Source organism: Prinia subflava, chromosome 4 (assembly GCF_021018805.1).
Source record: "Prinia subflava isolate CZ2003 ecotype Zambia chromosome 4, Cam_Psub_1.2, whole genome shotgun sequence".
Taxonomy (NCBI): domain Eukaryota; kingdom Metazoa; phylum Chordata; class Aves; order Passeriformes; family Cisticolidae; genus Prinia; species Prinia subflava.
The window spans coordinates 21,278,182-21,289,420 of record NC_086250.1 but is presented as its reverse complement, the minus strand read 5'-3'; the positions used below and the strand labels follow the sequence as shown (position 1 = coordinate 21,289,420).

The 11,239-nt window shown below is 51.2% G+C and overlaps 1 protein-coding gene across 1 annotated transcript; it reads left to right on the top strand.

Moving 5' to 3' along the window:
- The first annotated feature begins 1,508 nt into the window (after positions 1-1,508).
- On the top strand, positions 1,509-7,800 carry CACNG2 (calcium voltage-gated channel auxiliary subunit gamma 2). The gene is made up of 5 exons (XM_063394864.1): positions 1,509-1,553; positions 2,203-2,449; positions 2,526-2,609; positions 6,654-6,794; positions 7,228-7,800. Exons 1-5 carry the CDS (start codon positions 1,509-1,511, stop codon positions 7,761-7,763), a joined length of 1,053 nt encoding a protein of 350 aa, XP_063250934.1. The 3' UTR covers positions 7,764-7,800.
- The last annotated feature ends 3,439 nt before the right edge of the window (positions 7,801-11,239 follow it).

Below are 11,239 nucleotides of genomic sequence, written 5' to 3'. Positions count from 1 at the left end.
GAGCGGGGGAGAGGGAGAAAAAAGGAAGCAGGGAAAGGATGTCACACAGTGAGGGGGTTTCCAGATGCACTGCGTCTTCCCTCCCTGGCTGATTCCAACTGGGAGCCTCTGGCTGTGTGCCAAGAACATCACCTGGGAGGTGTATGCAGGTTCTGCCTGCTCCCCCAGCATGTATGGGCAGGAAGAACTCAGTGTACAGGATCTGCTGGGCAAGGAACTGAAATCTTAAGCTGGAGACCTCCCCAGTGCGCTGGAGTGTGCCAGTGTTCACATGCACTGTACAGCAGTGACAGCAGCCAAAGGACCAGGATGAGGAGCTCCTCATCTGTCACAGGCAGATGGCCCCAGGCAGTCAGGGGCAAGCAAGGGAAAGAACCCCCTTCATGCTGTATCTGCCTGTCTCATAGAGATTTCAGTGGGCAAGGAGCAGGGTGGAAGTGTGCCAAGGTGATTTACTTGGCTATGAAGCTTTCCTTTCAGAAAAACAATGGCTGAGAAGCAGACTCTTTTTGAACTAGGTAACTGTATTGGGGATAGGTGATTAATAACCTTTCATAACCCACAGTTTCCGTGTGGGAATAGTATGTGGGAATAGAGCTACACAGAGAGGCTTTGTTCCTACTTTCTTCTCCAATTACTTACCTCTTAACGCACACACACACTCCTCTCTGCTGTCTCTAGTCTCTTCATGCAAGCTCTTCCAATGAGTAGCTAAATGCAATAGGTACCTTGGAGGCATCAGACACAAGCCAGATGGATGCAGAAGCCAGACTTGGGGGCTGACCTAAAGGAACCCACCTACCTGCCTTCCATTTACTCAGCTATTTACTCAGGATTGCCTCCCAAAGCATCCCAGACATTAATCCATCGAGGCTTGGCCCCAAGAAGAAACTCAGGGAGAATCCTTTGAGCTTGGTCCTTCTTCCATCTGTTTGCAAATATCTGAAAGATCATTCAAATTCATCTGGAACAGAGATTCTAAGACATGACTTGGGGACCTGACATGGTGACTGCAGGTCTCAGCCTGGTCAGAAGAGCTCTGTTGCTCTTCCCAGAGGCAACAGCCTCGAGTATGGTGGCTTCATTTTCCCCTTGCCCTGCATTCCCAGCTGGTCCAGAAGCTGAGTGCAGGGTAAGGGTGGTAGGAGGCTTACCCAGGTTGCCATAGCATTTGTCACTCTTCAGACTAGGCCTCCAAATGCTTCTGCTGAGGGACCAATGAGCCTGAGCCACTTTGTTGGTTGACTTCTGGTGAGGAGGCCCGCGGAATCACTATGCCTACCCACTCACCTCATGCAGACAATGCATTTCTCCTTTCTGGACAGACTATGTCCGTCAGCTCTGTGTTAATGGCCAGTCAGTGCAAGTGTCCAGAGGGAAATGGAGTGGAGGGTAGGAGAAAAAATTTCTGGGAACCCCAGGAGATATAATGAAATTGTCTTTCACATGGTCAACCCTGTACAAGAATGGACAACCTGATCATTTGGGATATTAACTAATCAGTAGTCATGGTGAAAATTATGATGTGGCTTGAGGTGTACCTCTCTGGAGAGGTACTCCTAACGACAAGAGGAGATATGAGTGATGAAAAAAAGTCTGGTAGACATCCCAGCTAACCTAAGAACTGGAAGATGTCACTGGCCCCCTGCTGGGATGGCCTTGTTGGTCATGGAGTGTGTGAAAAAGGGTGCCATGACTGAGACTAGCAGAAGGCCCTGTACATACACCAGCCTGATGGAACTGTGTCCAGCCCAGATTCCCTCACTTATGGTGGAGAATTTTGCTCCCCCAGCACAAGGGTGTTTTGCTGTCGAGCTGTATACACTTGCACCGAGCTTCTTGTAGCCTCAGCCTGTGAGAGAACACAGGAGGAGGCCTGACAAAGGCAGGCAAAAGCAGTCATATGGAGAAAGTAGATTGAGGGCTTTTGTTCTCACACTGAACCAGAACAAAGGGATGTATCCTGCCCACGGAATGAGAGGACAGCAAATGCACAGCTGAGAGAAACAAATACTTTTACAAGTCACACCTAATCATCCTGCCCTGATCCCATCACTGCTGGGATCAACGAGGCCATGCCAGGGGAAACACTGAGGTCTGATGATGTAGCTCTCAGTTACGCCTGTGGATGCTGGGGGAGGGGACGCTGACACCCGTGCTTTGCCCAGTCCCTGGCTCCCGTTCCCATCCCGCCTCCCCCAGAGGCGGGCAGTGCTCTGCCGCCTGTCTGCAGCAGGAGTCACTGAGCCTCCGGTGCTCTCATCTGCGGAGCGAGGCTTGCTGGGTTTGGTGGGCGTCAGGCTGGATCCTGACAGCAAACCCTGCATTCCTGTGCCCATACGAGGGAGATGTCACTGTGCGAGTGTGCAAGAAGAGGCCCCGGGCATCTTCCGGTCATGCACACACAAGTGGGCATGCTGCCTGGGAGGAAGGCAGGCGGGCACAAAAGGTGACACAGAGGGCAGCTGTTCCTGCAAGGCAGGTTTTGGTGTTCTCATTTGTTCTTTTTTTCTCTTGTTCCCTAGGGAATTTTAAAGGTCTGTGTAAGCAAATCGATCACTTCCCTGAGGATGCAGATTATGAAGCCGATACAGCAGAATATTTCCTCCGTAAGTCCACAGGCTCTTTCTGCAATGACTCGTAGGTCCTAGCGTCGGGCGCCTTCTGTTTTCTGAACACAGGGTGGTGGAGACACTGGGATTGTGAGGCTTAGTGGAAACCCCAGAGCCTTGTCACCCCCTAAAAATGACTCCACTCTCACCTCCCAGGGGCCCTGCCCATGAGACATTGCAAACTCACACTCACAGTAACAACCAATGGCATCTTTTTATTAGCGGCAATTAATTATGGTATAAAATCAGACTCTTAATTCAAATCCACTGAAAAGCTGCTGATTTGGCCTAAGGTCAGACTGGCCTAGCTGGGGCAGTGTGTGTATGTGAGTGTGCATGTCCTCCTAAAGCAGAGAAAGTTTATATTTCTTTATCTGATACTCCAGTGGCACCTAACTTAAGAAATGAGCTGTATTTTGTCTGAGGAGCTCTTATTGCTGTCTTCACCTTTCCCCAAACACCGTCTCCCTGCAGACGCTGCAGATCTGATCTTTGCTGGTTTTAGTAAAGGCAGCAGGAATAAGGACAGCCAGAGCCCTTTGAAGGAAAGACCTGGAGTAAGCTCCTAGGAGAGGTGCTGAACCTTAGGAACAAGGCACATCTGGTATGAAACCTCGCCTGAGCTCCAAGTCCAGCCTGGGATGTGAGTGGAGCTCACACCACTTTGCACAGCAGCATCCTGGCCAGCAGGACAGATCCGCATCATGCATTGCCCTGCCCAGCCAGCATTTCCACTCACCCCAGAGGCAGGAGCTTACTCTTCCTTCAGCACAGATGAATAGGGAACACTCCTCCTTTTAGGTCTCCACCTTGCTATTCTGCCCTCCCTCCACAAACCCAATGTCTTTTGACATCGTGAGATGTTCTCCCACCAGAAATCTGAGATAAATGCTTTTGACCTTCCAAGGTTAATCATCAGAGGCTTCCAAAGACCGGGAGTCTTTCAGAATAGCTCCTTGTCATCCGGGTGTGCTCCAAGCCAGATGTGGAGACCCAGCCCTGCGGCAGGGATGAGAGAGATAATTCAGGATCTGTGAGGCTCATTTGTATGTGAAAAGAGGCAGATCTTATGCCGCTTCCTCTTGGTTTCTCAAACAGCCCTTCATCCATTGTAAATTGTAAATAACCAAGGGAGATTGCTTCTTTCAGCTGCCTTTCTGCAGCACTGATCTCTTAATTGCTGCATGGCTCCTGAACAGCAGAGCTGAAGACAGGGGTTTGATCTTGTTTGGCACAGGGATGCCAAAGGTTTGCAGGCTGCCTCTGAGGGCAAACCAGCCCTTGCAGAGCTGCTTGGGAACAAGGAATCTGCTTGCAGCATCAATTGCACTTCAGAAAAAAGAGTTGGGGGAGGGGACCAAGCATCTCAAGAAGGATGGGTTTGTTCTGAAGGGACAAGATCTGAAGACAAAAATTGGCCCAATGTCAGGACCTGACAATGCCCCCAGGGTAGAGCCCTTTTTAAGAAAGAACCACGTTCAAAGAGGGATTTGGCAAGTCAATAAAGGATGACTTGGGTCATTCCTGAGGGAACTGGGATTTCTGCTGGATTAGAGCTGCCTGGAGAGAGACCCCATTGAATAGCTTTTTCCCTGAACTTCTGTCAAACCACAGTCCCTGGGTGCTTTGCATGGGCGATGTCTGGCAGTACCATCAGGAACAACTAGGAAGTTGTTTATCAGGATCAGAGTAGGCAATTCCTGTTGCCCTGAGTTTTCCTAGTTTACTGAGCGTTCATACTAAAGCGGAAGTGTGCAGCTTCTCACGCTCATAAATTTAAACAGTAGACCATGTTTTGTAAATACTGCCCTTGTTATAGATTCCTTCTCCAAGACAAGGGGAGGTTGAATGACAGCCTCCTTGACCAATGTAAGTGAGAGGTGGAATAACCACCCTCCAATCCATGGTCACCTTGTGAGAGGTATATAATAGGAATAATAAACAAAGGCAGGGCTCTCGCTTTCCTGCTTGCTGCTCTGTTTGAACCCAGACCTCTGTCTCCTAAGTGTCCTTATCTAGCTAGGCTCGCGGTGATAAATTCCCTCATGCCCCAGGGGACTAGGACAGTCATGGGGCAGTGTCCATGGCCTGGCTAGAAGGGCTTAGCCATTATTTCATTATTTTTCATTATTTCATTATTTCTTAGCCAAAATTTCCATTTTTGAAATCAAATGCCTGTCATTAGACAGGAAGTAGAAGCATCCCTGTGTTTCCTTGCTAGCAGACACAGATGAGTTTAGGGAGCATACACCACCAGACCCTTTTCCTTTAGGCCACAGGCTCTGGAACCAGGAAGACTGGATGATATTCTCCCTATCTCTTGCTGGCATGGTCCTCATGAAAGGCTGAGGAAGGTTGCTGTCCTTCTTCATCACATGACACCTGCAGCTTCCCATGTCAATCAGCAGCTTTCTGTTCTCCCAACAGACGTGAATTTCAGAATTCAGACTCAGATAAAACTGATGTAGTCAGTACTAGGTTGCAGGACTGACCAAGCATCCCCTTAGACACCCTCTCAACAGTGGGTGTCTGCTTGACGTTTGCTTCCTGCCACTTAAGCTTCCCATCATCAAATGCCACCTTGTTTTCCAGAAGCTATTAAGATGGTTATTACTCTTATCCTGTTCCCTGAAACACAGCCAGGCAGAGCTGGAAAGCAAGCAAGAGAGGTTTCTCCCTGCCTTCTACATTCCCTATGCACAGGCAGTGGGCTAGGTGCACCCTTCAAAAAGCTGACTGCTTGTGCCTAGCAGGATCCAGAGGCCAACAGGGTCTTTGAAGCAGGGTCTTTGCTCACTAAAGAAAAAGTCCTGCATTTGCTTCACTGGGTTCATTCTTGCAAGCAAGGAAGGATTAGCTTTCATTCCCCCTTCCAGATCTTTGCTCCACAAGCAGAATTGCACCAGCCCGTCTGATACCTTTCTTTATCAAGCAAGGCTTCATTTCACACTTTAACAGCTTATTTTCTCTTGTGAAGGGAGGAGAGAAGGCCTTCCTAGTTAAAAAAAAATACGAATATTCGCAATGCAGACTCAGGCAGAGTGCTGGCTCCCACTGAGCCACCCACGAGCAGTGTGTGCGTGCGTGCCCGTGTGCGTGGCTGTGTGCGTGGGTGTGCGTATACACAGACTTGGCCTTTCGCTGCGTGAGCACGAGTCAGGCTCCCCAGAACCTTTGGGATATGTTTTCCATGCACATATGAGCATATACGTGCGTCTGTGCATCTATGCCATTGCCCTCTGCTGGCTGAGCTCTTCCCGTATCGACCGATGGAGAGTGTGCGTGTGTGGGAGCTGACACATCCAAACCCATCACTGCCCTCTGGAAGGAGCCCAGTCATTTAATCACTAGGATAAGCCTCGCATTTCGGCACACAGGCAGGGAGTTTTTCTTCTCAGTCCTCACTGCAGCTGCAGAGCAGTGCATGGCACCACGAGCACCTTCTCAGCCCTAAAAAAAAAAAAAAAAAATCTCCTTGAGATGCTCATGCCCTTTTGGGAGGATTCGAGATTGAGCAGCTCTGCAGGAAGCATTTGGGTTGCTGTTCTTTGAAGTGCAGCCTTGAGCAGCAGAGCCCTGCAGAAGGAGAAGCTGAATGGTGCCTGGGCTCCCCCTCCAGCCCACAGTCCCCCCCAGAAGAGAGGAAAAGACAGCGTGAGGGGGCACAGACAATGCAGGCAGGTTCCCAGCTCAGCCACCAGCCCCACAGCCCCCTCTGCCTCCTCGTGCTGAACCACCAGCTTCGTGGCAGCAGCAGTGGCCAGGGCATGGGAGAGTTGTTTTGGACCACTCTTTTTCTGACAAGCTTTTTTTCTCTCTCCCTCCCTCCCTCCCTCCCTCCCTCCCTCCCTCCCCCAACACCTTTATCTCTCCTTAAATTACTCCCTTACTGCACATTGCCCACTGTCTCTCCCCTTCACCCCCACCCACAAAACGTGCTCACGTGTCCCTATCCCCTCACTCCGGCCCCATTTCCATGCCCTGTTTGCTGTGTCTCACACCTGTGTTCTTTCTGCCCTGCCCTCCCTCTCTCCTCTGCAGGGGCTGTTAGAGCCTCTAGTATTTTCCCGATCCTGAGTGTGATTCTGCTTTTCATGGGTGGACTCTGCATTGCAGCCAGTGAGTTCTACAAAACCCGACACAACATCATCCTTAGTGCCGGCATCTTCTTCGTGTCTGCAGGTAAAGGGAAGCACAGGGCCTGACGCCTGTGTGGGGGTGGGCTCCAGGGATTGGGGCACTTCCCAGCCAGGACACCTGCAGGGGTGCAGTTGCCTAGGCAGGAGTGTGTGCATTTCTCAGCCCTGATAAGCCTTGTTTGGGCTGAAAGCAGCATCACAAGGATGCCTCTCTATCCTGCCTGCTCACCCTGCAGACTTTCCTCCTGCTTGGGAACTGACAGAGAGAGAATTTCCCTAACATCTGACATCTCTCAGGGACCAGGAGTGCAGTCCAGGGAAGCGCCAGGCACATGAAGAGGGCTTTGCCTGAGTTTCCCAAGGAAAACTGCACATCCAGGAGGGGATGGGCAGGGATTCAACCCCACAGCCCCCACTACTGCCATGTGTGACCTTTCTGACATCTCCTTCTCTCTCCCCTGCCGGCTGGCTTGCAGGTCTGAGTAATATAATTGGCATCATTGTATACATATCAGCCAACGCTGGAGACCCCTCCAAGAGTGACTCTAAGAAGAATAGCTACTCCTATGGCTGGTCCTTCTATTTCGGGGCCCTGTCCTTCATTATAGCCGAGATGGTGGGAGTGCTGGCTGTCCACATGTTCATAGACCGGCACAAACAGCTGCGTGCTAATGCTCGTGCCACGGACTACCTCCAGTCCTCCGCCATCACCCGCATCCCCAGCTACCGGTACCGCTATCAGAGACGCAGTCGCTCCAGCTCCCGCTCCACTGAGCCTTCACACTCCAGGGATGCCTCTCCCGTCGGGATCAAAGGGTTCAACACCCTCCCATCAACAGAGATCTCGATGTACACCCTGTCCAGGGACCCGCTGAAGGCAACCACCACCCCCACCGCCACCTACAACTCCGACAGGGATAACAGTTTCCTCCAGGTTCACAACTGTATCCAGAAAGAGAACAAGGACTCTATCCACACCAACACAGCCAATCGCCGGACCACCCCGGTATGAAGCCGTCGCCAGGAGCTGAAAATGGGGCAGGAACGGGCAGGAGGAGACAGGGGTGGGCTGTAGGGTGGGGAGGGTGGAAGGGAGCAGGGGGCAGCAGGGGGGTGGGGAAGGAGGAAGTGGAAGTGCCCCTTGGTGGAGTGGGGACCTTCCCAATGCAAAAAAATTAAAAAAAAAAAATCTACAAAAAAAACCAACAAAAGCAAACAAAAAACTGACAAAAAAAAAAAAAAAAAAAAAAGGAACAAGCAGATAAGCAGACAAACAAGCGAGTGAACAAAAAAAGACCCAAACAAACAAAAAGGAAATATGAGGAAAGAGACAACAGTGAAAAAAATTCTTTAAAAAAAAAAAAGCAAAAGAAAAAAGAAAAAAAGAAAAACCTTAAAACTGAGAGAAAGAGATTTAAAAAATAGAAATAAATTTAAAAGAAAATGCATGATTTCCCATGTACCATTATTTTAACATTTAATAAAAACAGATTAAAAAAAATAAAAGGGAACCAAGAAATAACAAATGACAATAAATCAAGTGGGAGGAAGAGGAGGAGGAGGAGACAGCTTTTTTTAATTTTGGGAGGTTTTATTCTTTCATTTTATGGTTTGTTTCCCACTTACCTTTAATCCAGCACAGGCTTCTTGGGGAACAGGGGATGGGGGTTTTCGGCTGCCAATGACTTCAGTGTCCTTGGGCCAGTTATGGAAGATTCTGGATGCCAGAGTTAGCCACGACCCACTCTGTTACCCCGAGACCCATGGGGATCCACTCTATTCCCCTGGGATCCGTGAGGATCCATTCATCCTCCACAGGTCCACAGGGGTTTAAGTGACCCTAGGGAGTGCAGGAGATGATGCCGAGTCATCCTCCACAGTGTCCCCAGGGGGGTCCCCACTTCCCCAGCCCTGGGGACCCTGGGGTTAATGGTGACAGTGCAAAACACAGACACAGTAAATAAAGACACACATGCAGAGACAAAAAATAAAAAATAAAAATAAAAAAGGACAAAAGAGGTTTCTTAAAAAAATAAAGTGGCAATTTTTTAATAAAACAACAGCTATAAATAAATGTAAATATAATAAGTGGATTTACTTGCAAGAAGAACAGATAGTATTTTTTTCTTTTAATTTTTGTTTTCTTCAGCTTTAAACTGTGAAAAAAAAAGGAAAGGAGACAGCAGGGAGCTGTGTGGGAGACACAGGTGGAGGGTGGGGGGGCTGGTGGAGGGCAGCTGGGGCTCCCATCCTTTCAGGGTGATGATGCTGTGGGAGGGACACACATGGGATGCTGTGGGGGGGACAGCACTCACACACACGTGTGCCCGTGCTCACACACTCATGCCCTGGTGGGTGCATGCTCTCCTGTGAATGCTCCAGAGGCTCCCCAGGGTGGCCATGCACCCCTCAAATCTGCCCAGATCCCCCTTGGGTCACATCAGTGGGGCTGCAGCCATGTAGGGGCACGGTGAGGCAACCCAGCCGCCCCCTGAAATCACTCCCGTCCTCACCTGGGCACAGTCAGCACCGCCTTGACCCACGGACAGCCTCGGGCTGATTCGCGCAGCCTGCCAGTCCCCATCCCAGAGAGGCCCCGAGCCCCAGCAGCCGTGCCGGGGAGAGGTGCCAAGCCAGCGGGTATCCCCGTGCCCGCCGGGTTTTGTCCTCCTCCATACCCCTCTCCTAAGGGTTCCCGACTGCCGTGGTCTCCTCCACAGCAGCAAGGCAAGGCGAGCTGGGTCCCCCCATCGCCCCCGGGCCCCCTGGCCTGGCTGCCGCCCCCTTCCTCCCAGCCACCCGGGGAAGGAGGGCACCGGAGTGCCAGCTTTTAATGCAGCTCCCTCCACAAGAGCCGTGCTGATGGAGGGAGAGGAGGGGGGGTGGCAGAGGGGTGATGGGGTGCCTCCGTGACACCCACAGACACCGGCCAGCCCGGGGCGAGGACAGGACCTCTGTAGGGCTGCCCCTCGAAAGCAGAAGCGCCCGGGCCAGGCACAAAGCCGAGAGTCTGCAGGATGGGGCCGCTGAGCCCTTCGGCAGCTCAGACCCACTTTTTGACTTTTTTTCCGTTCCCATTCCTGCTGCTCCAGTTTTAGGAGCTGCGCAGTCCCCGCTCCGGGTCCCAGCGGGGGTTCTGCTTTAAAGCAGCTAGATCCTCCCCGCTCCCCCCACCCACTGCTACTTCAGCCCCCCTTCCCCGCCCTGGGGTAGGGCGGGGAGCAGCAGAGGGACGGGGCCACCACCAAAAACGGCATCGCAGGGCAAAAGGTGGATGCGAGCGCCTTGGCTGGGCGTTCAGACGCCACCCCACTGCTGACATCCCCTCCCGTAGCCCCCCAGCCCTTCCAGAACCTTCCACAGGGGACATCCACCCCCTCCAGTGCCCCCCAAGGAATACGTCGAAGCCAGTTCCCCAGATCCCAGAGCAGAGGGAAGGTAGCGTTGGGGTTTCCATCCCCATCCAACACTGCTCGGAGCTGGGGAGCATTCACAGGGCTGAGCGCGTCCTGGGGCCAGGCGGGAAGGGAGAGCGTGTGCAGGAGGCAAGGACTGGCGGGGAAGTTTTCCCCCAGGGTGTTGCTCATGTCCAGCTCAAACCAGTACAAGAAACCAACCTCCATTTTCTTTATTTCATGGGTTTTTTTCAGACTGTTAAAAAAGAAAAAAATTTTAAAAAGAGAAAATGACAAAAAAAAATCCTGGTACATGAAATAAAGATTTTTATATATATATATATATAACTTGGTCCTCGTTTATGTAGATTTATTGGGGGGGGGAGTCGTAGTGTACCTCAAAACCCAGCAAGAGACTCTACTGATGGGGACAATTTCGTCCTCATTGGCAGTTCAGAGGATGGTCTTACTTCAAGATGGTCTTTGAGATACAGGAACGGATGAAGCAAGAGAGGAGGGCTTTGCCACAACTTTTTATTTTAAGTAAGTGTGGGTAAACTCAAGTCATACATGGGTGTTCTCTGCTGCCCTCCGAAACATCTGCTCCAGCCTTTCTTTAGCCTCCCATCCTGTTCCATTCCTCCTGCGGTGAAGATAACAAAGGCTGATGCTCCAATTCCTACTGGAAGACAGTGGCTCTCATGGCAAGCCAAGAATTGCCAGCAAGGTCAGAATTCATACACACTGGAGGGCTCAAAAAGGAAAAAAAAGTGACCCCGGGATTATTTTTGGGTTTTGTTCAGCCGCTCATGGCAATTTCCTCAGTAGCTGGGTTGCCAGTGGGTGCCTGGTGGAAAGGCTCAGCGTAGGAGCTGGGGGCAGGGGAATAACTTACAGCTGGAGATGCAGACCCAGAAACAGGTTAGGTGGCAGCAGAGCAGGGAGGCAAGATTCCCACAATGGGGACTAGGTTCCTGGCATGTCCCCTCACCTCCCACTCACCATTGGCAGCAAGGGTGTCACCAATGAGCTTCCTTTCACCTTGCACTGGGCTCTCACTTCCCATGAGACCCTCCATGGCTTTCTGAAGCAG